The 27,958-nt window shown below is 39.5% G+C and overlaps 2 protein-coding genes across 4 annotated transcripts in view; both read left to right on the plus strand.

Moving 5' to 3' along the window:
• Nucleotides 1–12,063, plus strand: part of osbpl3b (oxysterol binding protein-like 3b) — a 56,550-nt gene extending 44,487 nt beyond the window's left edge. For all 3 annotated transcript variants that reach the window (XM_012862636.3, XM_036132966.1, XM_036132960.1), the window contains 11 exons: nucleotides 1,151–1,288; nucleotides 1,946–2,039; nucleotides 2,137–2,381; nucleotides 4,591–4,728; nucleotides 4,883–4,946; nucleotides 5,031–5,109; nucleotides 5,494–5,638; nucleotides 7,707–7,851; nucleotides 7,934–8,060; nucleotides 9,700–9,822; nucleotides 10,998–12,063. In XM_012862636.3, coding sequence (XP_012718090.2) covers nucleotides 1,151–1,288; nucleotides 1,946–2,039; nucleotides 2,137–2,381; nucleotides 4,591–4,728; nucleotides 4,883–4,946; nucleotides 5,031–5,109; nucleotides 5,494–5,638; nucleotides 7,707–7,851; nucleotides 7,934–8,060; nucleotides 9,700–9,822; nucleotides 10,998–11,094 — 1,395 coding nt within the window. In that variant the 3' untranslated portion in view covers nucleotides 11,095–12,063. The remainder of the gene's footprint in view (nucleotides 1–1,150; nucleotides 1,289–1,945; nucleotides 2,040–2,136; nucleotides 2,382–4,590; nucleotides 4,729–4,882; nucleotides 4,947–5,030; nucleotides 5,110–5,493; nucleotides 5,639–7,706; nucleotides 7,852–7,933; nucleotides 8,061–9,699; nucleotides 9,823–10,997) is intronic.
• Nucleotides 12,064–20,786: 8,723 nt separating this feature from the next.
• On the plus strand, nucleotides 20,787–27,756 carry gsdmeb (gasdermin Eb). The gene is made up of 10 exons (XM_012862640.3): nucleotides 20,787–20,931; nucleotides 21,204–21,446; nucleotides 22,422–22,614; nucleotides 22,833–23,007; nucleotides 24,847–24,967; nucleotides 25,051–25,170; nucleotides 26,754–26,881; nucleotides 26,976–27,147; nucleotides 27,227–27,300; nucleotides 27,417–27,756. Exons 2-10 carry the CDS (start codon nucleotides 21,242–21,244, stop codon nucleotides 27,633–27,635), a joined length of 1,407 nt encoding a protein of 468 aa, XP_012718094.2. The 5' UTR covers nucleotides 20,787–20,931; nucleotides 21,204–21,241; the 3' UTR covers nucleotides 27,636–27,756.
• The last annotated feature ends 202 nt before the right edge of the window (nucleotides 27,757–27,958 follow it).

Consider the following 27,958-nt stretch of genomic DNA (forward strand, 5'->3'; position numbering starts at 1 on the left):
AATGAGTCATTTATGTTCATAACAGGTGTTATGTCATGTTTATGACATAACACCTTTGTTTATGACAGTGTAATGTCAGTCTTATGTACACCCCTTCAAATAAAGTGTCACCCTACTATCTAGCCCAGGAGAAACTTTATATTCCCAAATATATTAAAAAGTGTCAGAGGAAGACGTTTCCATTCAGCCTTACATGCTCGAGCCAGAGTCTGACCCTGAGCAAGAGGAGAGTGACGGGGACGGACCAGCAGAATCGAGCCTTCAAATATAAACAGACACAATGGTTGGGCTCCCAAGAAAGTATAAGGGAACTCACAACAAGTGCTAAGACATCTAAAATTAAGTCTGCTGAAATTTCAGAGTTTTCAGCATCCTACCACTTTGCTGTGTCCTTCGTTTCCGTGCTCAGAAGGAACTGAGTCCCTGATCAGATGAAGTCTCCGGGCAAATCCCTCTTCACACTGGTAAAAATTTACTGATGGATTGAACCTTGAAGCGCATCTCGCAAACGAGGATGACTTTCTCCACTGAAAAGTAAATTCTCCCAAGAAAAATAACTTCTTTGACAGGATAATGGGGGCCAGTGGAGTGACTGTGTGGGTTAATACACTCAACAACTTGTCCACTGACGGCGTTGGCAGCCTTGAATTTGGATGACAAATACGAAGTGACAACAAAACACGGAGGAAAAAAATGGTGAAGTGTGTATTACCTTATTTAGACGTTCCGCAAAAAGAGTTGTGACATGACAGCGAACATAAAAATTTAAACGGATTGAAACATATGACCCAAAAAGAATCTAAAGATATCTAAATAACACGTTGGAAGACTAAATTAAAAATTTCAGTACTTTCAGAGACCCCAAGCACACAACTAAAGGTATTTAAGGGCTGTAAAAATGTGGGTGTTGCATTTTATGTCCCCTTCAAATGTATCCCTTGAAATTTATTGGACATTCAAAGGGAAAACAAGAACACCTAACTTGGGATTATGGGATTATTGGGATTATTGGGATTATTCATCTGTTTAGCAGCTTTTTGCAAACGTTTGCCAGGCGTGCCAATCGGTGTTGAAGGTGTTGTGTATTCTGAAGGACTGGAGTTTTGGTTTGCCGTGTTCGTATTATGACTATGGACGTTGCTCCTCTCAGAAACAGGACTCGGCAGAGAACTCCCACCCCCTCGTGCACCAACTTTCCAATGAGAGCAGAGCTTCGATTGCGGAGTCTTTATCGGAGTTCTTTGATGCACAGGAGGTCCTCTTGTCAGCTAGTTCCTCTGAAAATGAGGTGAGTTTGGTTGGTAAACCATACATCTGTTGTAATGGATGGGCCTTTATCTTTCAGTCAGCCACTTAGAGGCAGTTTCAACATTGACAGTCAGAGCGGGGTAATGAAATAAGGATCGTGTTTGACATTCTGAGGCATTTCACTTGTTTACATAAATAACTCAGAGTGTTGCAGCAACTCTTCAGCAGGAACAGATGTAAGATTTGCGGAGCAAAAAATGAATCTACTGGGGGGAATATCAAGGATCAATAAATCGTTTGACAAACTATTCCTTCAGCTCTTTATATTTTAAAGCGGTTTCTGCCAATTCATGGGTCATTTACTACATAGAGGAAAATTAGGGATTTCATTCAGCATCAGTGGATTTCCATTTTTCTAGCCTCGAAACTGTTTTTTTTATTCCTTTCGGTTTTCAGCACTAATACTCCGCGACAAATGACACATCAGCTTGATGTGAAAATAGAGGTTAATTACTTTAATCTAAAAATACAGCAAGGTGAGGCGCAGCTCTGTCATTAGGTGCTTAGGGACCCTTCATCTCCACTCACTAAAACTTGTACTAATGTGACAGGATGTTGAAAGAGATCTGTCCACCTCCTTTCTGCCAGTAGCTAAGTCAGTTGTCTACTAACTGCAGCGTCAATGTGTTTTTTATAGGTATCAGATGATGACTCATACATCAGTGACATTAGCGACAACATTTCGATGGATAATTTCGGCAACGAGACAGAAACTGAAAGACCCAACTCAGGTAACTTTTTCCATACAGGTGCAAAGATACATTTGATAAACGGCTTCTCCCTGACTAAATGTGTCTCACCTACGACCTGATGCATCTTACAATGCAGGTTCTGCAGAAGAAGGCTCGGTCGTTTGCTCGCGCAGATCCTGTCTGCCCACCCCCAGCCCTGCCAACAATACAGTCAGCCTGTGGAACATCCTCAGAAACAACATTGGCAAAGATTTGTCCAAGGTGGCGATGCCTGTGCATCTTAATGAGCCCCTCAATGCCCTGCAGAGACTCTGTGAGGAGCTGGAGTGCAGTGAACTGCTGGACAGGGCTGCTGTCACACAGGACCCTTTTGAGCGTATGGTGAGATAGAAACATGGTTGTTTGCCTTTTTGTTTTAGGATTTTGTTTCTTGTTTCCCCTCAAGATAAGGTATTAACTATAAATGCTCTTTTGGGATTGAACAGCACTTCAAATAGTGCTGTATTTGTTATGTTTGGAGAAATATAGCTTATAGTGTCTAAGGTATCCAGAGGTAAAAATATGTCAGTGTTTACATTTTTTTTTCTGATTACCAGCATTTCAAAAACAAAAAGTGTGTGCGTGTGTCTTAAAAAGTGTTATAGAAAACCTATGAAAAAGTTCCAGTTAAAAAGTCTGATTGTTCTAAACTACTATGCTGGCTCAAACGTTAGCTGGTAACGGCAAGACTAGGCAACGCGTCACAACGACAGACATCAGTTAGTCTTTTCAGGCAGTTCTTGTGAAAAACATACGATTTTAACAGTGGAAAAAAAATAACATTGAAATATTAGTAATTAATTTAATATTTTTTCCTTTTGTAAGTGACCATGGTATAAGTGGGATAATGCTGTTTGATGTGTCCAATATCAGAAATTATTGGACTTTGCAGAAGTCCATTAATTTCGTTGGAACGACGGTTCACGCCTCCGTGTGGTCCATTAATTTCTGAGGGCACCTCGTTGGGCATTACCCCTTACACACACTCACACATATATATATATATATATATATATATATATATATATATATATATATATATATATATATATATATATATATATATATATATATATATATATATATATATATATATCTATGTTTATATATATGTATGTGTGTGTGTGTGTGAGTGTGTGTGTGTGTGTAAGTTACATACCTGAATTCAGAGTTGTTGACTTCCCTGGTGGTTTTAATTCCAACTAAACCAAGCTAAGGTACTAACTTAAAGTGTGTAGCTAAATTAAGCTAAACTAAACTTAACCAGACTAAGATAAGGCAAACTATAAATTAAACCTAAATACAGTAATGCTGAGCTAAACTGGACTAAGATACGGTAAGATAAACTAGCTAGGCCAATGGGGCATGCTGGAAAGTCTGTTTTTATCCAGTTCCCAGTCAGAAATAAATCCTAGAATACTGAAGTCAGGATTTGATGTCAATCCAGATCTGATGTCTGTGACAAATCAAGCCCAGCATGAGGCATATTTAGGCCTGGTGCATCCTTATGTTGCTCAACCAAAACTGTGTGTTTCTGAGAATTAGATTAAGCCTGCACCACAACATTTTAAAACCAACAGCCTAAAAGAAAAAATAGAATATGATGCATTTTCCCAACTTCATGATCTTAAGGCCAAGACTAGTTTTAACCAATGATAGTTCTTCTTATGCTGGTCCAAAGGTTCCCGAAATTCAATTTCATGTCAGATCAGCTAACCTTGTTTGAAGTAGGCCTGCACATACTCTGCAAGAACCCAAGTGCAGAACTCCTGGGAGGTCATCATATGTCACATCCAAAGCAGTATTTGTCACACCATCTGTGAGATACCACACAAGAAACAGGCTCTGCCAAGAATATGCATCCAGAACAAGCTACATGAACAGAATCATGTAATTTTGTCCTTGTAGCCCTTAGAGAGAGAGGAAAAATCCTCTACTCTTGCATGGGATAACATTAATCATAAACATTATTTACCAACAACAGGACATCTTTATTTATTTTTTTGTTTGTTTCTTTGTTATATTTTTAAAAGAAGAAACTTTAATTGTTGAAATTTGCTCTCTTTGACCTGGGATAACACTTTGAAAGTAGTTTACATTACAGCAGAGGTCTAAGAAACGGATTCTGTAAGACAACCAGCATCTGTAGTGTCTGCTGTAAAAAGCAAGATAAATAATTCAAAAACATTTGGAGTTGGCCGCAACAGGCTATTATGCCTTGGAGGCTAAAATAAATCCATACAGAAAATCTATGCTGAACCACAATAAAGCCAAAAAAAAAAAAAAAAAACTGAGACAGTCACAAAGACTGTCTAAGTAGTGTTTAGAAGTCAGGTTAGTGAAGGAGTGGGAGTTATGACCTCAAACAATGATGTAGAGCATCATGGCCCGTTCAGCTCTATTATTTATGACAGTATGATAGTAACTTCTAATCATTTTGAACGGATATTATTAGGTGCTAATGTAAGATAAGCAATAATCATGGGATAGTTCAATTATGACATAAGAATCGGCACACAAACACACTAACTTCTAACTTCTGTTTGTGTAGATCTATATCGCCACGTTTGTTGTATCAGGATATGCTTCCAGCTACTACAGGACTGGAGGGAAACCTTTCAATCCAGTTCTGGGAGAGACGTATGAATGTGACCGGCCAGACAAGGGCTTTCGGTTTGTTGCCGAACAGGTACGATTCCTCGTGGAGTGTTTTTTTAATCAGTGCTGCAAACCACAGTATGCAGACTGGCTGATAGGACTGAGGCTACCAGTCCTACTTCAATCAATAAGATTATTTGTGTTGAGCATTTAAGAATTTTATTTTTTTTTCTTTCTAACGTCAGGTCAGCCATCACCCACCCATTTCTGCTTGCCATGCAGAATCCAAAAACTTTGTCTTCTGGCAAGGTATGTAAACACTAGTAAGTTTTTTTTTATTAATTCCCGACCTACATAGGATCAATGTTCATTTTGTCTCACTGATTTCTTTAGATGTAAGGTGTAAGAACAAATTCTGGGGGAAGTCGATGGAGATTGTTCCTGTGGGTACCACTCATGTCACGCTGCCAAGGTAAGTCTTTTCGCTCTGATTATCACAACCTTCTTTCGCCTCCCTCTAAACCAGAGAGAAATAAATCCTGCAGTAAATCCCAATGCAGTTCTGTCCTTGTGTTGTTCCACGTTGCTGCTCTGTTTCCACCTGCGACATTTATCAAAAACCCATTTAGGTTCATTTAAGACCTATGTTGCTGTTTTAAGGTGTGATGGAAACATAAGTCCGATCCAAAATAGACAAAAACTGCCAACAAACAAATTATAAAGATAAATATGTTGTCACATAAAGATATACAGATGTGGTTCATCGCTGCAATTCCCTAATATGCACGTTCTCGCACAGAAAAACAAAGTCCAAGAGTGACAATTGCACTAATGTTGTTTTTAATACTGTCTCCAGGTTTGGGGATCACTACGAGTGGAATAAAGTAACATCCTGTATCCACAACATCCTCAGTGGACAGCGCTGGATCGAGCACTATGGGGAGATCTCAATCAAAAACTCCAACAGCGACGTTTGTCAATGCAAGCTCACTTTTATCAAGGTGAAAGAAACCACTGAAAGTAATCAAAGAGAAGTCTTGCTAATGTGCTCATGGCTATGAAATATTAATATATATATAAATATTAATCACTTAAATGCGTTTTTATACAAAATGTTTTGCTGTTGTTGTTATTTTGCAATCTGAAAGACTGGTCATCCGGCTGATATAAAATCTGAAATTCACTTTTAAAAAGGCTTCTTGTAATATTCCTAATTCCTACAGAACTTTTGAAGAGAATGTAAGCACTTTGAATCATCTTGTTACTGAAAAGTGCTTTATGAACAAGCTTGCTTTGCCTTTAAATTCAAAATTTTCTGATTTTTAGAGGCATTTCTACTTCATTTCTCCATATTAAGTAGTGTGAAATCGTCTTTAAAGCAGTTATCCATGCATTTTGTCTTATGTGCATATGCACATGTGGTCCTTGGGACATGAACCACTAAAATCTGCAGGACGATCGCACCAAACTGGAACCCAATACCAAGATCCATGTGTGATGCGACATTTCACAATTGATACAAGAAATGTCGAACAGTGAACAGAAAGGTTTTGGTTAACATTAATTATAGGCAGGGATAACCATGAACAAAAAATTAAAAGATTTAAAGTGTAAATAAGTAATTCTGTGATGCAGTTCTGTTTGCACTTTGCACCTACAAACCATGACCTTAGCTATACACTACGGTGGGTTTGTTGGCAAGTGTGAAGCAACAGGAATAAAGTCAGCTCCTCTAAGTCTGAGGTCATGGTTGTCAATCAGGAAAAGGTGGACTGCTCCCTCCAGGTCCACTGTCAGTTTCTGCTTCCACCAGGGACCTTGACATTTCTTAGTGTTTTGTTCATAAGTGCTAGCAGTATGGAAGATGGAAAGATGTATTGGGGCCTCATCTGCAGTAAAGGCAGGGCTTAGCTCTGCTGTGGTGAAAAGAGAACAGGGTTAAAAAGAGAAGCTTTTTATTTGCTGCTGGGTGTACGTTCTAACCCTTATCTATGATCATGATTTGGATCATGACCAAAGGAACAAGATACTGGATCTAGTGCCTGAAATCCATGTTGTTCTCCATGTGGATGGGCATAGCCTTAAAGATGATGAGGTAGAGGGACCGAATTATCAGAGTAAAGCCGTTGCATCTCCCCATTGCAAGGACTCTGCCGCGGAGATTCGGGTTTCTGATCCAGATGCTTCCTGAACACCTTCCATATATAGGCCTTCCAGTTACATCGCACTGGGAACAGACCCAGAACTCACCAGAGGAACCATATAACCCTATAGAGTTTTGCTGAGGAGAAGCAGAAACCCTTCCTCCTCTCTTTATCTTAAAAGCACTGTCAAAATCTTCATTTCTCATATTTCCAAACTTTGTCGCAGTCGAAGGTTTTGTGCTAAAAGCACCAGTTTCGTTTGTAAACTTGTATATTATTAGTATTTTATTTCATAGGAAATTAATTCAACTTCTTCAACACAGATAAAGTAAATCAATTTGTAAGATTTTCAATGCTGTAATACATGATGTAATAGCGCCAGGAACGATGCTAGCTGCTTGTTGTGAGAGCATTTAGGTGTCAGGACTGATGTCACTTCTGCAGGTCTGAAAGATAACACCAGTTAAGACCATAATATTAGGTTCACATTAACATTCTGTCATTTATCACATGTCCGTCTGTTTTGCCCTCATTTAAATTATATGTATCGCCGTTAATTCTGTTTTCCCTTCAATAGTGTCTAAACATACAGATGGTGCCCATCATTGGCTTAGCATGTTTTTAAACGATGATGCACGGCAGCCTGCACTTAGAAGAGGAGGAGGGTTAATGCTTTTAGCGCGTGCCACTTGAACGACGTCCTAAAGCTGCGCAGGATAGCAAGGCGGGACACGTCAGACCTCATTATGCATCCTCATTTCTCATCTCACACACTCCGTTCCCGGCCAGGCACACCCACGCAGACACAAACCCAGTGGGTCGGGGTTGTTTGCACAACGCTATCATCTGCCGATGGGAGGAGGACGTTACCATGAGATGTCCATTCTCATCCATCCCCATCACTTATCGGTGCCGATTCTTTCAGGCCAAATACTGGAACTCAAGCGTGAACGAGGTGGAGGGCACCATTACGGATGTCAAAGGAAAGGTCATCCACAGACTGTTTGGGAAATGGCACGAAGCGGTTTTCTGCGGCGACCCGCCGTCGGCCACCTGCGTCTGGAGGGCAAGTACGTGTCCACCATTAGTGCGCACTATCAGCTCCCCTATGAATTCGCCTCGTTAATGTGTCTCGTTTTGATCCGTGTGTAGGTCAAATGCCAATGAACTATGAGCAGTACTATGGCTTTACAAAGTTTGCAATTGAGCTAAATGAGCTGGAGCCCTGTTTAAAACCTCTGCTGCCTCCTACAGACACCAGGCTACGAGTGGACCAGAGGTAAGAGCAAAAGCAAAGTCACAACTGAGTATTTATGCAGCTACAATTACCAGTAAATAAATGTGTGTTGCAGTTGCATCGCAATGAATTAGAGCTTTACCAAACATAATAAAATGGGTAATGTTTTTTTCTGTAATTCCTTATTAAAAGTTAAACTAACATGTTATATTGATTTAGTACACAAAGAAATAGAAATGTCTTACAGCAAAAAATAAGTGTCTCTCAGAAATGTCAAATGCTACAAAGGATCATTAAAAGATTCTTAGTACAGAAAATATAATTTTATGTCTCTGGTATGGCTTACACTATAAAGCAGAAAACTGCCGACTCATCAGTGGTACTGCAGACAGTCATTGATGCGCTTCACGAGAGAGGGAAAGCCACAAAAGGTCATTGCTAAACAAGCTGGTTGTTCACGGAAGGGGTGTATCCAGCAAATCAATGGAAAGTTGATTTGAAGGGAAAAGTGTGGTAGAAAAATGTTCACAAGCAAGATGGATAACTACAGCGTTGAGAGGATGGTGAAGCAAAGCACGTTCAAGCATTTGAGGGAGATTCGCTAGGCCAGGTCAGGGTTTCAGGAGCCACCATAAACAGACCTACCAAGGACATGAGCTGCTACTCTTGTTGTTGAGTCAGAGACGACACCTGAGCTGTTGCTCAATCTTTTTTCAAAACACTTTTTGCTTTGGAAATTAAGGTCCCAGAATCTGGAAGAAGAAAGGAGAGGCACAGAATCCAAGTTTATTTAGGTCTGATGTGAAGTTTCCACAGTTAGTGATGACTATGTAATAAGATAATATCTTGTAAAGCGCATGGACAGAAGTTTTAGTAGGTCAACAATTATGTATCATTCTGATTTTCTGTGAAACTGAAACCCAATATCATCAAAATCAAAAGAAACAAGGGTTTTAAACACATGTCTCTGATTGCGATGGGTCTATACAATATATGGAACATTTGTTGTGAAAAGCAGTGTGTTTTATAATATAATCTGACATCATGACTCCCATCATGAATCACACGCCGTATACAATGAAAATAGAAACGCTCATCTTTATCACAAAAGAGCTAAAAAAAAAAATAGCCACAGCAATATAGTGTTAAAAATAGCATACAGGTTGAGCAAACTAATTTTAGCTCACGTTTAAAATATCTTCAGAGGCAACAGATCTACCCTCAGGCAGCACAGGAAAAAGAAACGTTCATGATGTAGCCACCAAAATAAAAAAAATATCTCTGTCCCCTTCAGATGAGCGGTTCTGTTGTTTCTTGTTTACTCGTTATTAATTTATCTCCCAGTGATGAGTCCCAAACAAAACATCAAAGAGAAGATTAGATGTGGGATATTGAACAATAATGTTCAGCCAAGCGTGCAAAACGATTGTGTGTGTGTGTTCTTGTATTTGCAGCTGAGCACAAGCATTTTTGGCTCATTTTACTAGTAAAGTGAGAACCTTGATGTAAAGTGAGGACCTTTTTCTGGTCCCTACGTTCGTTCTGGGCTATGGGTTAGGTTTAGGACTAAGGTTTAGGGTGGGGTTAGGGTTAGGCCATAGAAAGGTTTGAAAATGAGTAGAATTCAAGGCATGGTACTCACTTTGTACTTTAAACAAGGAAATGTGCATGTGTGTGTCAGACTGCTGGAGGAGGGGAACTTGGAAGCAGCAGAGGAACAGAAGCAGAGGATTGAACAGCTGCAGAGAGACCGCCGGAAAGTCCTGGAGGAGAACAATGTGACACATCAGCCCAAATTCTTCAGGTAGCCTGAATAGCTACACACACAGTCCAGCTGAGAACTGACATTATTATTATCATCATTTTTCTCCTTTGAATGTGTTTCATGCAGATTATTTTGGAACATCTTTTAACTAAATTGACGGCAGCGAGAAAAAAGCAGATACATGGCGTCCTTTAGTGAAAACTAAACCAACACGCAGCTTAAGTTGACTTGTGGGATGGGATTGTGTTTTAACATCATTTAACTTGACATGAAAAAAATGTATTCACGATCTGTTTATTTTTTTAAGTAATTAGTCTTCCAGTAAAAATGGTATTGATCAGATAGCTGGCTGATAAAGCTAAATGATAGTAAGAAAGGTTCCCATGACTGAGATCTAAACTATCAAAACAGGTAATTATGCATCAGCAGCCAAACATACAGTTAGGCCCAGAAATATTCGGACAGTGATACAATCGTCGTGACTTGGGCTATGCATGCTGCCACATTGGATTTGAAATTAAACAACTACAATATAATTGAAGTGCAGACTTTAAGGTTTATTTCAGGGGGTTGAACAAAAATATGTGATTAAACATGTAGGAATTGTAGCTATTTTTTATACAAATGCTCCTCGTTTAAGGGGCTCAAAAGTAATTGGACAAGTAAACATAACCCAAAGTAAAATGTTACTTTGCAATATTTTATTGAGAATCCTTTGCAGGCAATGAATCAATTCTGGCCTTTCTACTTTCAAGGCTGATTAATGGTTTGCACCTTGTGGTGAATCCTTTGTATTTTCTCTCATGAAGTCTTCTTTTGTTTGATTGCAGTATAATCACACTAACCCTGGGAAAAAGCATTCAAATAAATCACAAAAAGTCACAAATAACCATGACATTCATTTCCACTATGAGCGTTTGCAAACTTTTCACTGGAGCGGTGTGTTTTAACCAAGATCAACAGTTTGAACCATGTCAATGGACATAGAACATTCCACAGAAAGATTAACACACACACAATAAATTAGATTATTCTAAAATTCAACAAATATTTAAAAAAAAAAAAAAAAAAAAAACTAGGAGGGTTACGAATACCGTCTCTTCCCTCCTACATGCCGCGTGTCTCAGGAGCAAAAAGCTAGAGACACAACCACATCATCATCATTATCATCAACGCGTCTGGTTGCAGCTCTGATTGGGATGTTATCTCTGCAGGAAGTCGATGGAGGACACCTGGGTGAGCAACAACACGTACTGGGAGCTGAGGAGGGACCCCGGCTTCTCCCACATGGAGTTTCCCACCCTGTGGTGACCTCAGATCATAGTTCCGTCCCACACAGCCTCCACTGCAATCCAGGCTGGTTCTGGTGATGTCTGTAGCCCACTCCCACTCGTCCATGTTCTTTTTCTATATTGCCGGCCATTCAAGTGATTGCCTTAATGACGGGTGCATAGCTGTGTTGCATAAACCTGTTGATGGAAGCAGTTGGAGCGAACGTTGCTGTGTTTTGGGGTCTTTCACCCACATTTCTGCATCTTTTATGCTATGGCTTCACAGAAGAGGAGAGCAGCTTGGTAAAATAAACAATAAATAAAATGTTTCAACATGTTCAGAATTCTAGCTAAAAAAAATGCTGAATAAATTGGTCATTTTAGGTCTTGTCTTCTCATGGACATTCTCTACCTCGGAGAAAATCTAGCCTTGATATGTCAGTGATCGCGTGCGCACATGTTTATTCTGCATCGCCTAATGCCTTACTAGTTGTACTTTAGATTGTTTTGTTTCATCTTGTTTTTGCTCTGCCTAAAAGTCACCGTTTTGTAAGGATATGCAAGAACTGTTGAATTGATGTTGAGCACATCTTTGTGTCTCTTAAAGAAATGACTTTAGCTATTACTCTGTGAAGGCCTGTGCAATTATGATATAAGCAGCAGTAGCAAACATCCGTCCCAGTCACTTGTTCCCACTTGGTCCATTGCCCCATCTGGACGTTGGTTTTGGGTTGCCGAGAAGTCAAATGCAATCTTCGTGGGAGGATAATAAAATATTGTTCTCTCTTTTGTCAAGTTATTTATGTGTTTTTCAAACTTGCAGAATATCTCGGGGAATAAAGGGACCCACAACAGCTTCATAAACACAATAAGGTCATGTTGTGTTTTGGTGGCATATGAAGTCATAAGGTTTATTAAAAATCGATGATGAATTGTGTGTAAATGTGATAACTTTTTTGCATCCAACGCTACTCTTTACACTGTCTTGCAAAGAATGCATACCCATTAATGCTTTGCCTTTCTTCATTTTGTCACATTACAGACATAAACCTTAATATTTTTTTTATGTGACAGGCAAATGCAACGTGCTGCATAAGTTGTGAAGTAGAAGGAAAAAGACACATGCCTTTCTAAGCTTTTTGCAAATAGCATCTGATGCCAGTAAATAAAAGCCACAACAACCTACCTTCTTTGGTCACCTAAGCAGTAAATAAAGCCCACGTGTGTGAACTTTAACCTCAGCATAAAGACAGAGATTCTGCGTTATTAATTTAAGACAATGCAGAACCCTGTGTTAGCCTAGGAGATAAAGTCTATTTGAAATGTATTGACCTGTGTGGTTGTAACATAACATATGGAAAAGCACCAGGTGCATGAATACAACAGCCTATAATGTGGTACATCCGACGCTGACTTTAGTTTGGGTGTGGGTGACAGGTGAAAGCTCATCTGCTGACCTGCATCACTTTGTTCATGGTTGAAGTTGTTGTACTCCTCCCATGTTAAAGATTAAAATGGTTCAGAAACATGAACAAAATACGTCCGACTAAAGTAATAACATCATACACACACACACACACACACACACACACACACACACACACACACATATATATATATATATATATATATATATATATATATATATATATATATATATATATATACATATGACAAGCAGAGAATGATGTTTTCCACTTAAGACCAGCTTATGAAACCCTCCCAGAAAGCTTGTGTAAGTATATCACTCATTAAACAGGTTTGCACGTGGTTGTCTCTTGAAATACAGCTTACGTGGGCAAAAGTCACAAAAACTAGCCAATCAGGACGGCTCTGAAAGCAGTAAATGTCATCATAATATGACTTCATAATTACACACCCAACAACTCCCTGCAACATGGGAGGAAACAGTACAAAGAGGATCAGATGATGTTCAGATACTGATAGGCATAAGCATGTCATTAAATGGAAAGACAGTGAGTACTATTACACAAATGAAAAAACTGCTTAAAAATAAATTATCTATAAAAGCAGGCAGGCATTAACCAGACTTTCTCAGACATTTTGAAAGCTATGGGACATTGTTGGCGTTTCATGAGGGTCCCAAATTAAACTTTAAAGTAATTCTTAAATATTAGAAAAGCTGGAAGATTCTGAAAGAATTCACACTTTAAGTGCCCTCCATATGCATTTCAAGCCCTGGTGAAGATGTAGAGAAGTAAGAAGTAGGGACATTTTATTAATATAGCACTTTTTACAGATAAAAATCACAACTTTTTTTTTTACAGCACTAGTGGCTTGTTTTTTGTACAGTGGGCTGACAGGAAAGGAGGTATGACAGAGGGGAGAGACATGCAGCAAAGGACCACAGGTCAGAGTCAAACCTGGGTCGGCTGCATTGAGGACTAAGGCCTCAATACATGGGGCGTGCACTAACCACTGCGCCTCCGAAGCACGCCCAAAAAAACAATCACAACATTTTAAAGAATAAACCATCAAAATTAAAACCAGATTAATACGACAAAAAGTGAGTTGTTTTCAAACCAGAAGTTTGAAACCCTTAAATTAGTTGATCTAAATCGCCGTGCCACACTCTCACACTGAAGGATTTCTGCAGAATCCGACTTTTTGTTTAAATTAACTGTTTTAATTGCCACTCGCCAGATAATTTATAAATTAAGATAACAGTAGCCCTTTATTTGTTTTGTTGTTACCTTATTTTAGCTGACTGACTATTGTGTTACTTTTAATCCATGACTTCCCAGGGGAAAACATGTCACTTTTCTGAACCACTTTTCAAAATGGGAAAGAGAACATATTGAAGTTGATAAGTATTTGGTTTAAAACGACTGCACCTGGGAATTGACAAGAATCCAACTTTGTCTTCCAACAACACAAAGGGACAACGACGTCGAGAGAGATTAAAAATAAAGACATCAGATGCTTAGTGGAAGGTAGGAGCAGCGATTATTTTCTGCGTTAGATTATTCTACAGCTAGAAAAGATGAGCTTATTTCAAAACTCTATGTACATCTTTAGCAGGGGCGACAAAAAATATGCAAGGTGCCATTGTGTATATAAGATCCCAAAAAATCAAACCATTATCAAACCAAAACAAAAAGTGCATCTTTGCTTTTGCACGGTTCGGATTACAAAAGTCAAACTTCACAACAGAAAAATATTCCAAAAAAAAGCAGTGACATCTTGTGAAGAACTTTACACAAAGAAGAACTTTACACAAAGATGTTCATAAAGGGTCTTTCTGATTTTTGTCTGTTTTTGTGACAAAACAGCTAAACATAAAAACTCCAGGATATCTTTGAAGGCACCCGGAGAGTAGAGGTGCAATGACGATTCAGTCCACGCTGGAATAAGAAAATCTTCAGCTCTATCACGGAGCACTGGAAGCCTTCCAGAGGGAGATGACTGTCAACTTGCAGAGGTCCAAATTTGAAGTCTTCACCATGTTGAAGAAAATCACTGGCATAATAAAACAGGCCCAGCAGACAGAGTTCTGTGGGTTGTAATGATTACACACCGTCACTTTCACCAGCAGTGGGCACAAAAACTGTTGACTGGTTCATGCCAACACCTTCCTTTTTGTTTTCTTGTGCCTGCTGAATGAGTTGCCTACGTGCTTTTTGGTAGCCTGAATACCAGGGAAGGTTCACCACATTTGTTCTGCATTTGTGTAGAATGTCTCTCACTGAGTCCCAAAGTTGTTGACGTGTTTTTTAATCTTTTGGGATGTCAGTAACATTTTCTTATTTGTTATTGAGTTTCTTAATGTTAATTCATGCTTTGACAAGGCAAACAATGAGTTTTTCCACAAAGGGCTAACATGGTTTAAATAGTTATTTTTCCTTGAACAAATAACATTATCATTTGAAAATTTCTGCCTGTATTTACTCAGGTTATCATTTGTCTAAAATTAAAATATGTTTGATGTGATGTTTAAGTGTGACAAAAAAAGGTAAGACAATTTTATTGTCCCTCAATGGGGAAATTCAGGTGTGACAGTGGTAAAGACACAGACAGAATTACACACAATTTTTAGTATTCAATTCAATTCAATTCAATTTTATTTATATAGCGCCAAATCATGAAACATGTCATCTCAAGGCACTTTACAAAGTCAAGTTCAATCATATTATACAGATTGGGTCAGATTATACAGATTGGTCAAAAATGTCCTATATAAGGAAACCAGTTGATTGCATCAAAGTCCCGACAAGCAGCTTTCACTCCTGGGGAACCGTAGAGCCACAGGAAGAGTCATCTGCATTGTACATGGCTTTGCTGCAATCCCTCATACTGAGCAAGCATGAAGCGACAGTGGGAAGAAAAACCACCCATTAACGGGAAAAAAAAAACCTCCGGCAGAACCGGGCTCAGTATGAACGGTCATCTGCCTCGACCGACTGGGGTTACAGAAGACAGAACAGAGACACAACAAGAGAAACAAAAAGCACAGAAGCACACATTGATCTAGTAATCTGTTCTACATTAGATGGTAGTAGCGGGTGAGCCGTCTTCTCTGGATGATGTCACAGTTAACAGAACGCCAGACCAGGTGTACCTACTATGAAGAGAAAAGAGAGAGAACAGAAAGTTAAAGCAGAAATGACAACACATAATGCATAATTGAAGAACAGTAGAACTCAATATAGTGAGAAAATTAGATCCTGATATACTCCAGTAACCTAAGCCTATAGCAGTAAAACTATAAAGGTAGCTGAGAGTAACATGAGTCACTAGTTATAATTTTTGTCAAAAAGAAAAGTTTTAAGCCTAGTCTTAAAAGTAGACAGGGTGTCTGCCTCACGGACCAAAACTGGGAGTTGGTTCCACAGGAGAGGAGCCTGATAGCTAAAGGATCTGCCTCCCATTCTACTTTTAGAGACTCTAGGAACCACCAGCAGACCTGCAGTCTGAGAGCGAAGTGCTCTGTTAGGAACATACGGGGTAATCAGAGCTCTGATATATGATGGAGCTTGATTATGAAGGGCTTTATACGTTAGAAGAAGAATTTTAAATTCTATTCTTGATTTAACAGGAAGCCAATGAAGGGAAGCTAAAATTGGAGAAATATGATCCCTCTTGTTGATTTTCATCAGAACTCTTGCTGCAGCATTTTGGATCAGCTGAAGGCTTTGAACTGCATTTTGTGGAATTCCTGATAGTAAAGAATTACAATAGTCCAGCCTTGAAGTAACAAATGCATGGACCAGTTTTTCAGCATCACTCCTGGACAGAATGTTTCTAATTTTGGCGATATTCCGGAGGTGAAAAAAGGAAACTCTGGAAACCTGTTTAATATGGGATTTAAATGACATGTCTTGGTCAAAAATAACACCAAGATTTTTTACTTTATTACCAGAGGCCAGTTTAATGCCACCCAGATTAAGTGATTGGTTAAGAAGTTTATTTTTTGAGGACTCTGGCCCAAAGATTAAAACTTCGGTCTTGTCAGAATTTAGATGCAGGAAATTTAAAGTCATCCAGCTTTTGATGTCATCAAGACATGACTGCAGTCGAAGTAATTGATTGGATTCATCAGGATTTATGGATAAATATAACTGAGTATCATCAGCATAACAGTGGAAATTAATCCCATGCTGTCTGATAATTTTGCCTATCGGAAGCATATATATAGTAAAGAGAATTGGTCCAAGGACTGAACCCTGTGGTACTCCACAGGTGACCCTAGAGTTTGAGGAAGATTTATTATTAACATGAACAAATTGGAATCTGTCTGACAGATAAGATTTAAACCAGCCTAATGCTTTCCCCTTAATCCCTACAGTATGTTCAAGTCTTTGTAGGAGAATATTGTGATCAACTGTATCAAACGCAGCACTGAGATCTAACAGGACAAGTATAGACACAAGTCCATTATCTGAGGCCATGAGAATATCATTAGTGACCTTCACCAGAGCTGTTTCAGTGCTATGATGAGCTCTGAAGCCTGACTGAAACTCCTCAAGTAGGCCATTACTTTGTAAATGTTCACAAAGTTGATTAGCAACTACTTTCTCAAGAATTTTAGATAAGAAAAGAAGATTAGATATAGGTCTGTAATTTACTAACTCATCTTGATCAAGAGAAGGTTTCTTAAGTAAAGGTTTAATAACAGCTACTTTCAAAACCTGTGGTACATATCCATTTACTAAGGATAGATTAATCATGTCTAAAATAGTGCCACTGATCAAAGGGAATATGTCCTTAAACAACTTGGTTGGGATTGGGTCTAACATACAGGTAGAAGGTTTAGATGAAGCTAAAATTTTAGATAGCTCAGAAAGCTCTACTGCTTCTAAACAGTTCAAACACTGCGCAGATTCTAAAGATTCCTCCAATGCTGCCTCACTTACTGAGGACGAGGTAATCATGTTTGGGAGGATGCCAATTATTTTATTTTTAATGGCATCAATTTTATTTATGAAGAATCCCATAAAATCATTACTACTGAGAGCTAAGGGAATGGATGGATCAACAGAGCTGTGGCTCTGGGTAAGTTTGGCAACTGTACTAAAGAGAAATCTAGGATTATTTTTATTCTCTTCAATTAATGATGAAAAATATGCTGCTCTAACTCTGCGGAGGGTCTTGTTATACAACAATAGTCTGTCCCTCCAGATTAGGTAGGATTCCTCTTGGTGTGTAGAGCGCCATTTTCTCTCCAATTTCCTAACATTGCGCTTCAAGGAACGCAGCTCTGAATTAAACCAAGGAGCCAGCTTCCTGTGAATAATCACATTCTTTTTCAAGGGAGCTACATTGTCTAATGCAGAACGCAATGAGGAAGTCACATTGTTAGCAAAGGTATCGATTTGTGAATGGGAAGAAACAGCAATGCTGCCATCTACAGGGCATTTCTGCAATACTGAGGATATTAAGAAGGGGACAGACTCTTTAAGTTTTGATACAGCATTATCCGATAAAAATCTACTATAATGGAACCCTCTTTTGGGGGTGGAGAATTCAGTTAGATTAAACTCAAATGTTATTAAAAAATGATCAGACAGGACAGGGTTGTGAGGAAATACTGTTAATTCTTCACAATCAATGCCATATGTCAGCACAAGGTCTAAAGTATGGAGCCGAGAGTGCGTCGGTTCATGCACATTTTGAGCAAAACCAATTGAATCTAGGATAGTTTTAAAGGCTACACTAAGGTTATCACATTCTGTGTCAACATGGATGTTAAAATCACCCACTATAATAACCTTATCAGTATTTAACACCAAATCAGATAAGAAATCTGACAACTCATCCAAAAACTGAGTGTAAGGGCCTGGTGGACGATACAAAACAACAAACAGAAGAGGTTTTATTGCTTTGCAGTTTGGATGAGGGAAACTGAGGGTTAAATGTTCAAAAGAACTGCAATTATTAGTTGGCCTGGGACTAATTAATAAATCAGACTGAAAGATAGTTGCCACTCCTCCTCCTCTTCCCACAGATCTGGGAATGTGGAAATTTGAATAACTGGAGGGGGTTGACTCATTTATACTAACGTAGTCCTCTTGTAGCCAGGTTTCTGTGAGACAAAACAAATCAATCTGATTATCAGAAATTAATTCATTAACTAACAAAGTCTTTGGAGGGAGAGACCTTATATTTAATAGACCACATTTTATTATTTTATTTTTAGGTTCAAGGTGAACCATATTGATTTTTATTAGATTTTTATGATTTGCTCCTTTTAGATCAGTTTTTGATCTGTTAAGTTTTGGCCGTGGGAAAGACACCGTCTCAATAGGATAATGGGTGGGTAACAGTACAGAAGCTGCAGAGAGGTGTGTTAAACTACGGCTCTGCTTCCTGGTCTGGACCCTGGGTTGTCAGCATTTAGGAGAACTAATAAATCCGGCCAGATTCCTAGAAAGAAGAGCTGCACCATCCAAAGTAGGATGGATGCCGTCTCTCCGGATCAGACCAGGTTTTCCCCAGAAAGTTCTCCAGTTATCAATGTAGCCCACGTCGTTTTCTGGACACCACCTAGACAACCAGCGGTTGAATGATGACATGCGGCTAAACATGTCATCACTGGTCAGATCAGGCAGGGGACCAGAGAAAATTACGGAGTCCGACATAGTTTTAGCAAACTCACAAACCGAAGCAACACCAACTTTGGTGACCTCTGATCGGCGTGACCGGGTGTCATTACCGCCAGCGTGAATAACAATTTTGCGGTATTTACGCTTATCCTTAGCCAGTAGTTTTAGGTAGGATTCTATGTCGCCTGTTCTGGCCCCTGGTAGGCATTTAACTATGGTCCCTGGTTTCTTTAGTGCCACATTTCTTATTATGGAGCTGCCAATAATTAAGGTCGGCTCCTCGGCGAGATTGTCGCTCAGAGGGGAAAATTTATTAGAAACGCAGATGGGTTGGTGGTGATCTGGGGTCTGTAATCTAGAGCTATGCTTCCTACGAACCGTCACCCAGCCAGCCTGGTTACCCGGCTGTTCGGGTGCTACTGCTTTAGGTTCGCTACGTGAAGTTACTCTATGCGGCTCCGCGCTAGCAAAAGAGCGGCTATCAGCTGGTTTTTCAACAGCACGGAGCCGGGTCTCCAATTCTGACACCCTCGCCTCCAAAGCTACAAAAACACTACATTTATTACATGTACCATCATCACTAAAGGAGGCAGAGGAATAACTGAACATCTGACACAGAGAGCAGCAGATAGGAGACTTAGTCAGACACGGAGAAGCCATTATGAGGCTAAGGCTTGGCTAGCGCTAGGCTAACGCTAGGCTAAAGCTAGGCTAACGCCCTATTATCACGCCAAAGAACAAACCGTGTGAAACACGAGGAGTTCCCAAACGTGATGAGCAGCCACAGACAATGTTTTAAAAGTGCTTATGTTTGGAAACAGATGTTACAGCAAAGAGGTTTAAAGATAAAAAGCGAGAGAGCCTGGAGCAAAGCTCCGTCGTTCACACAGCAACAACAGGAAGTGACAGAATACGCCTTACCGCAAACAGGAAGTCCGCGAGCCACGACACGTCATTTAGTAATGACTAAATGGTTACTAAATTTTAGTAATTCAGTAGCCACAAACTAATCTAATCTAAAGCAGGTTCTAAAGCAACCGTGAATGAGCTTTACCAGAAAGGCCAATATAAAAAATAAATACCAGAGTATGTATTGCAAAAATATTGGTAATATGGTATATTCAGGTGAAAAAAATATGAATGTTCAAGTTAAAAAAGCAAAAACAGAAGTAATATGTAGCTATATATAATAATAATAATAATAATAATAATAATAATAATAATAATAATAATAATAATAATAATTATTATTATTATTATTATTATTATTATTATTATTATTATTATTATTATTATTATTATTATTATTATTATTATGTAATGGAAAAATCTCTTTCCATAGTGGATCTGATTTGGCAATCTCAGAAGTCGTTTACTACGGAAGGACTACTGGTGTGATTGAACTAGTAACCACTAGGTGGCGACAAAGCCCAGTGCGTGAGTAATGAGCGGATCAGCAGAACACTTTCCAGTCCGCATGTCAACAAAAGTGAATATAATCGATATTATGTTGTGTTTTTTTTATTTAACAAGAGTACAGATTAGTCATATGGAGTATACTCGTCAATAAAATAGACTATTGCTGTAGATTTAACATTATTTAGACGTTATGATGACACCGGCAGAGGTGTAGGAGGGCAGTCACTTCCTGTATGCCCACAGAGGGCGGGGTAATCTTCGAGCCCTTTGTCCAGTAACAACCATAGACATAATGTCTATGGTAACAACTGCATAACAGCGGTTAGTTAACGCCGCTGTCCTAACCGTAACTTTTATAACTAATTTAACACTAAAGGAGGAACTTCAGAGAAGCGGTAACAACATGTTTCATATGAGTTGTTTTGTGTTATGAGTCCGTTTTAATGATAAACGCACAGCCTTGATTAAAAAAAACAAAGCGTTTGTTGATGTCTTAGATTCTTTCAGCTACTTTAAACGTTAAAGTGTTTAAATCGGGGTTTTGTTTTTGCTTTTTGACGTGCAAGGGTTTCAGAGAAGTGAACTTTAATCGGAAGTCGTGTGGGTTGTCTTGCAGAACTACGTTTTTGACAGATGAGGGTAAACATGGCTCCCTTTTCTTTTCCAGCTGCAGCCGGCTTTCGCTTTCTCCCTGACGGGTGAGAAATGTTTGCCATAGCAACCAAAAACTTCGTGGAGGAGGTGGACGATGGAGGCTTACTGATCCCGGTGTCCAGCCTGAACGACTCCTTCGACCTCCTGAGGGTGGTGGTGAAGCGCAAACGCTTCTGGTTCTGGCAGAAACCCAAGTATTATCCGACCGACTTCAACCTGAACGACCTGCTGGCGGGCGACACGCCCATCACGCCAGGTGAACTTCCCGTTGTCTTTGAGCATCCCTCTTGCATAGGGCTGGACGATAATTCAATAACGATATACAGTATATCGTTCAATAGACTTATGGTTCAATATAAAAAAACAGGAGTCAATTAAAAGTTCAATAAAAGAACAGTTCATTCTAGCCTATCATGTAGGTAACAAGTGTCAAACTCAAGGCCCGCGGGCCGAATCCGGCCCGTCGAGGTAAACTATCCGGCCCTCAAGAGCCAAAAAGAAGGCATATCGTGTCATAAAGTAGAGGCATTTAAAGTGTATAAAGTGGCTAAAACTGTGCCTCCTGTAGTGAATGTTTTTTGTTTTTTTTACTGTGTAGTAAGAGCATCATGCTACTAGATGTCAGTTTTCCCACAACACATTAAAACAACCCAGAAATGTCTAAAAGGAGAAAAAGTGATGCAGAATGATGAATTTAAAGTGTAACTCACCCCAGTATCAACATTTTTTGCAGATAAACTGTATAAACTGAGCCTAAGGGTGCTACTTTTATGTTACTGTGTATTTTTTATACTTCTATGTAAACTGGAATGAAATAATGAAATGAAAAGTATCGTCTATGCACGTGCAACTTTGACACTCCTGATGTAGGTTAATACTACAGTCATTGCCTCCTCCCAACCAATGACAAACGCAGGAAAGCTCCATCAGCCTTAGAGAGTTCAGAGAGCACGTGTTCTTTTTTTTTTTTTAACACTTACAGTTTTCGTAAAAAGTTGGTTCAATAAAGGGTTGTGTTTGAACCCATTTATCTAAAAATAGGTCATCAAGTAACGGCATAAAAAGGCCAGGGCTGCACTTAAAATGTATATTTTGAATTGTTTTGATAATTATCAATATCGATCAATATGATTTATTTTTTATTGATATGCTTTTATTCTATATCGTCCAGCCCTACTCTTGCAGTGAGATGACGGCGGATCTCATCAAGCGACTTGTGTTTTGTTTACAGCCGTGTTGGAGACGGACTTCATCAAATACAGCAGCACGCTTGGTGACAACAAGCAGGCCAACGTGGATGCCACGTTTGCCCAAGGCAAACTGGCCATGGGGGGCAAAGACCACTCCAAACTAAAGTCGTCCTTTGGCACTTTGAAGAAAGAGGAGTTTGACGTTCAGAAGCTGCTGATAGACTCCAAAAGCAGGTCAGCTCCCCTGACCGGGTCCGCCCTGATGGATCCAGGAGTGATCTTTGCTCAAACATAAAGTTTCAGGTCCAGTTAAACATTAACAGAACAAGATTCCCATCATTTTCTACGAACAAGAGATAAGATAAAAAAATAAAAATACAGACCGTCTTCTTTAATGAAACCAGACTCTTTCAGGGTATTCTCATGTATGTTTTTTTTTTGTTCTGTTTCAGAGTTCTGGACATGTCCCACTGTCTGATCCAGCAGACCCAGGAGAAACCCAAACAGGTGTTTGGCATCGTGAAGGAGCGCATCGTGACCACGCAGCCCTGTTCAGTCATAGAGGAGGTGCAGCAGGGCGGCCATTTCTCGGGGAGCCTGATCGCCTGCGGCCGCAGAACACCAAGAGTACAGTAGATGAGAGCTTCCACACACACAATACACGTTCATGCCTACAGTTTATATAAGTTGAGTGTTTAATTTTTTTCCCCTGTATGATAAATGTGTAAACTGAGTTTCTCATGTTGCTCTAACATACAGCAGGAGGATTCCTGAGACTAGTTTCAGTTCTGCATGCAACTGGGAACATTATGACACTGTTAGATGGAGGGAGCTGAGCATATTGTTGTTTTAGGTGAAAAGAGGAAATGTATCACTTGCACGCAGGCACCCAACGTCTGAACCACTGTTGGTGACGGTCTCCTCTTCCTCTGTCACTGATGTATCCAGTTTAACTCGTCATGTCTCTGTTTGGGCTGACCAGTTCAGGGCTCCTTTGCAGCCTGGAAAGGTCTAAAATAATATTTAAGTGATTATGTAAAAAATAAAAAAAATAAATTGCGATATATAAAAGAAACTAGAACATCCACAAATATTTATCTCATGTCTCATTGTTTAGAAGATAACCATCTGAAGTCCAATCAGTGTGTGTGTCTCCCTGGTTTTAGACAAAAGATGCACACGTGTCACCCTTGAGTCGCCCACCTACAGTGCCCTGCAAAAGTATTAGACCCCCTTGGCATTTTGTATGTTTTGTTGCCTCACAACCTGGACTTAAACTGGATTGTTAGAGCGTTTGCAGCATTTCATTTACGGAACAACTTTGAATATGTATTTTTTTTTTTATTCTTCTTATTATAAAGCAAACAACAAATAGAACATAAGAACAGAGACTGTAGAGGCTAAACTGATGCTTAAAGCCACTGGAGTATTTTAAACCGGAATCTTATGGTTGATGCGCATTTTGCCGGGGTGAGATGGTAAATGTCCAGACGCTGTTCTTGCAGTTAAAAAAGCCTATTTATTTCCAACTTTGCTTGATTACAAAACAAAAAAATGATACAAACGGCCAGCTGTGGGTTGATAGCGTTTTCCCCACCAAGCAGTCAAAACCGATTTACCTTTCCGGTGAAACACACACCCATACATACACCATTTCATTTCTTATATAGACCTTTGTACACATTGGCCTCTACAGAAACCTTGAGCGTCCATAACTGTTCACCCCCCTAAATTCAGTGCTTTATAGAGCAATCTTTTGCAGCAATTCCAGCTACAGATTGCTTCATGTCAGTCTCCATGAACTCGCAACATCTGGCCACTGGGATTTTTGCCCATTCCTCAAGGCGAAACTGTTCCAGCTCCTTCCTCTTGGATGGTTTGTGATTGTGGAACAGCGATCTTTACGTCTAACCACAGATTCTGAATTAAATTGAGGTCTGAACTTTGACTAGGCCATTCAGCCAATATAAAGTTTCCCCCTTAAACCCGCTAAATGTTGCTTTAACGGTATGCCCCGTGTCATTTTCCTGCTGGAAGCTGAACCTCCGTCTTAGTCTCACATCACAGGCTTTGCTCAAGCATATCTGTGTACTTAGCACCATCCACCTTTCCCACAACGCAGACCGCTTTCCCAGACTCTGCTGGGAAATATATGATAAACATGATAAAACATTTAAAGGTAAGAATGTAACAAAGTGGTTAAAAAGCCAAGGGGTGTGAATACTTTTTTAGAGTAGAAATAATCTTTTCAGTATGAAGAAATAGAGAAAATACTAATGATATTGTATGTTTGCCCCAATTTGAAACGTCAAATTGTCTCTTCTGGACCTATTTTGTGTTCCTTTCAGTGTGATTGTCAGAAAGGTTACGCAGTCACTGGCAGTACAGTAGAAGACTAAAACTGCCTCCATTTGTCCTTCAAAAAAGCCAACTCGTTGTCTGAGCATCCTGCTAACTCTCGCCTAGATTGCACTGAGGGAAAACACCAGCTTGAGCACAGACAGCAACATTACAATGGAGATCCCCTCGCACACCACGATAGCCTACAGCCTTATAGAGCTGGAGATCAAGCAGGACGGCCACTTTGGTGAGAAGCCCCTGAGTTTTATGGACCAGCCTTCGCCAAATTACCCACAAAGATCAACTGAGAATGCAAACTGTCTTCCACAGAGCTCTGTTTGATGTCTGGCACCAGTGGAGGTTTTGAAGTAGACGGCCATGTCGAGGAGCGGCTGCTGGGTGTCTCAGCAGCACCTGCTGAGAACACAGACAACCATCTGCTTCAACTGGGTGAAATACTTTTCTCTTTTATGCTTTTTAACACCGTGGGATCGCCAAAGATAGATGCTTGTTGGATCTCAAAGACATTCTGAAACTTTGCGGTTATAATATTGCAATAATCATATGCTCTGACCTAAAGTCGTGGATCTTTGCCGAAGCAAAGGCCCATGGTATGTATAATCTGTGCCAAAAGTGTCCAAAAGCCTCAAGTCGTTCTTTTTTATTTATGCTTAGGTTCGTAGGTGACTTTTAGTTAGTCTTGAGCATTATTCCCCCTGGCTTTAAAGTTTTCTTTGCCCAATAACCACTCTTTTTTGATCAGGGGTAGGTGGCAGTGACTTAAACCAGGCCGAAAACTAAAGGAGACAGAGCTTTTTGCAACAGCGACCCCCAGACTCTGCGACTGTCTGCCGTTGAACTTGAGATCCGTGGACTCTGGTTTCCCAGCTGAAAACTTATTGCACTGACTTTTGTTTTCTTTTTGTCTTTTGTTTTGCTGAAGCACTTTGTAAGACTTGTTTTAAAACTGTTCGGAAAATAAAATTTTGCTCACTCACTCACTCCTGGAATCCGTTTTCAACCCAGTACCTGACTTTTCGGTCGTTTACCTTTGTCCTTAGCCGTTCAGGCATAATAAAGATCATAAACTCAATGGATTTATCAGTGTCGTTCCGACACATAGTGCACAGCTACGCAAAATACCCCATTTTAAGTCTGGTGAATTAACTCTTCATTCCTAGCAGCTGCTCTCTAAAACCGAGTCAGCAATTTAACTCTTGTGGAACTTATTGTATAATTTAAAATAAGGAAATGAATAAATAGACTATTGTAGGTATTTTGGAGAAGGGGTAGGAGTAAATAAGTTGTAGCTCTTCCCACTGCTTTTCGATTATGTGAATTACAATAGTAGAGTTGATTTTGTTAGAGGAAGTAATTTTATTTTCTGTTCCTTAAAATGTTTGAAATGTACCTCCATAAACCTAAAGCCTTTTAGAGGCCTTATTCTGCTTCTTTAGTCCTTTACTTGTGAAAGTCATTTATTTAGACACAATATGTTGCTCTAATCAGAAACTGGTAAGAGCATGAACAAAAAAAATATAATAAAAAAATCCAAAGACCAACTTGTGATGATTGTTTTAACAAAACAAAAACAGTAGAAAGTTTGGTTCCCTGGAAGCAAACGTAGAACAGATACAATGCACCTTGCTAGCCTGCCGTGAAATGCATCCAGTGATGTGGGAAAACCGTTTTTAATGATTCATGCCGTATTTAGGTATCATTAGGAAAGGATTCCTTCACATTTTTCATCTCCAAGTCTCAGAATCAAATTCCCAGAGTTCCTAGTTTGTTTGTTTTTTAGCAATTTTTAAAAGTATTAAAAAAAAGCTTCAGTAATAATTTACAGGATATATACAACTACCAAACACAGGGGTGGTTGAATGGTAACAATTCTGGAAATACAATATTTTACTCCCGTTTTCTGTGTTATCCAGACCTCCTTGTGTCACTGTCATACCCAACTGTTCTACTTTGAGCCTATATATTTGTCAGATAAATTATGTAAACATGTTTGTTTTATGTTTCCCCCCCAGAGCTGGACAGACTGAAGGTTCATTTCCAGCTGCTTTCTGCTCTCCCAGCTTCCAGCAGGTCGTCTCTTCTCCAACACATCACAGAACTGATGCCGGACCCGGCAGCGATCGGTGCGCTTCAGAACGCGGTAACAGCCACACGCATTTTGCCTTGTTTTTAATTTCATTTTTTATTTTTATGACACCGCGACAGATAACTGTAGATGCATTTCTTGGTGACAGCTGGACGGGATGTATCTGGGTATGAAACCCAGTCTGAATGATGATGGGTTAAAGGAGTCTCAGCAGCAGCACATCCAAGCAGTTTTTGACCTGCTGGACCAGTCTGGTGCAGAGGAGTCGACTCGGGCGCCAGTCCTCACAGCATTACATCTGACCGTCAGCGCGTTGGACGGTACGAAAAGTCTCCAGTCTAAAAGTTTTTAATTGTTCTATTTTTTTTTCCACCTAGATTATGAATTTTTTTCTTTCAGAGATGTCAGATGATAGTCTTCCTGTTTTAAGGATGTGTAGCAACCCTGCAACCCTACAGACTTTGGAGCTACTGGTTAGTAAGGACTGTTTTCCCCAAATGGATGTGACGCATCATTTGAAAAGGCTGCTAATCTAGATTACAATCACTCATTCATTTGAAACGCGTGGCTTTCCTTCTGTTTGCTCCAGGTGCAGTGTGCATCAGGAAACAGGGAGACACCTCTGAGCAGCGCAGCACTGCCAGATGATGTCTATGAAAGGACCGAACCTCTGTTTGCCTGCTCCAGCGTGTCCCTGAGGAGAGACGGCGATGGGGTGCGCGCTGAGATCAGGAACAATCCAGGACATCGTCCTCTCATCCTGTGCATCGCTATTAAGAGCCTCGCCTCTTTGGCCCACGGTTGTTGAGGCAAATTCACTTCCTGTATTTAATCAAAAGAACATCCAGAAATATTTTCATATCACCTTTGGGGATTTGGTCTGTGTGTATATATATATATATATATATATATATATATATATATATATATATATATATATATATATATATATATATATATATATAGAGAGAGAGAGAGAGAGAGAGAGAGAGAGAGAGATAATGAATACATTTAATGTAAATGTGAGAATGAGTATCTGACTATTTTTAATTAGATTTTAAAATTATTGGAACCTAGAGACCTTTTACACTCAGTTTATGTCTTAGAGTTGACCTATAAATTGGAACTGAA

This window comes from Fundulus heteroclitus, chromosome 3 (genome assembly GCF_011125445.2).
Source record: "Fundulus heteroclitus isolate FHET01 chromosome 3, MU-UCD_Fhet_4.1, whole genome shotgun sequence".
Lineage (NCBI taxonomy): Eukaryota > Metazoa > Chordata > Actinopteri > Cyprinodontiformes > Fundulidae > Fundulus > Fundulus heteroclitus.

Coding starts and splice junctions, on each gene's coding strand:
- gsdmeb (XM_012862640.3), top strand. CDS start 21,242: ATGTTTGCCATAGCAACCAAAAACTTCGTGGAGGAGGTGGACGATGGA. Junction 23,008..24,846: donor GCGGCCGCAGAACACCAAGA/GTACAGTAGATG, acceptor ACTCTCGCCTAG/ATTGCACTGAGGGAAAACAC. Junction 24,968..25,050: donor CAAGCAGGACGGCCACTTTG/GTGAGAAGCCCC, acceptor TGTCTTCCACAG/AGCTCTGTTTGATGTCTGGC.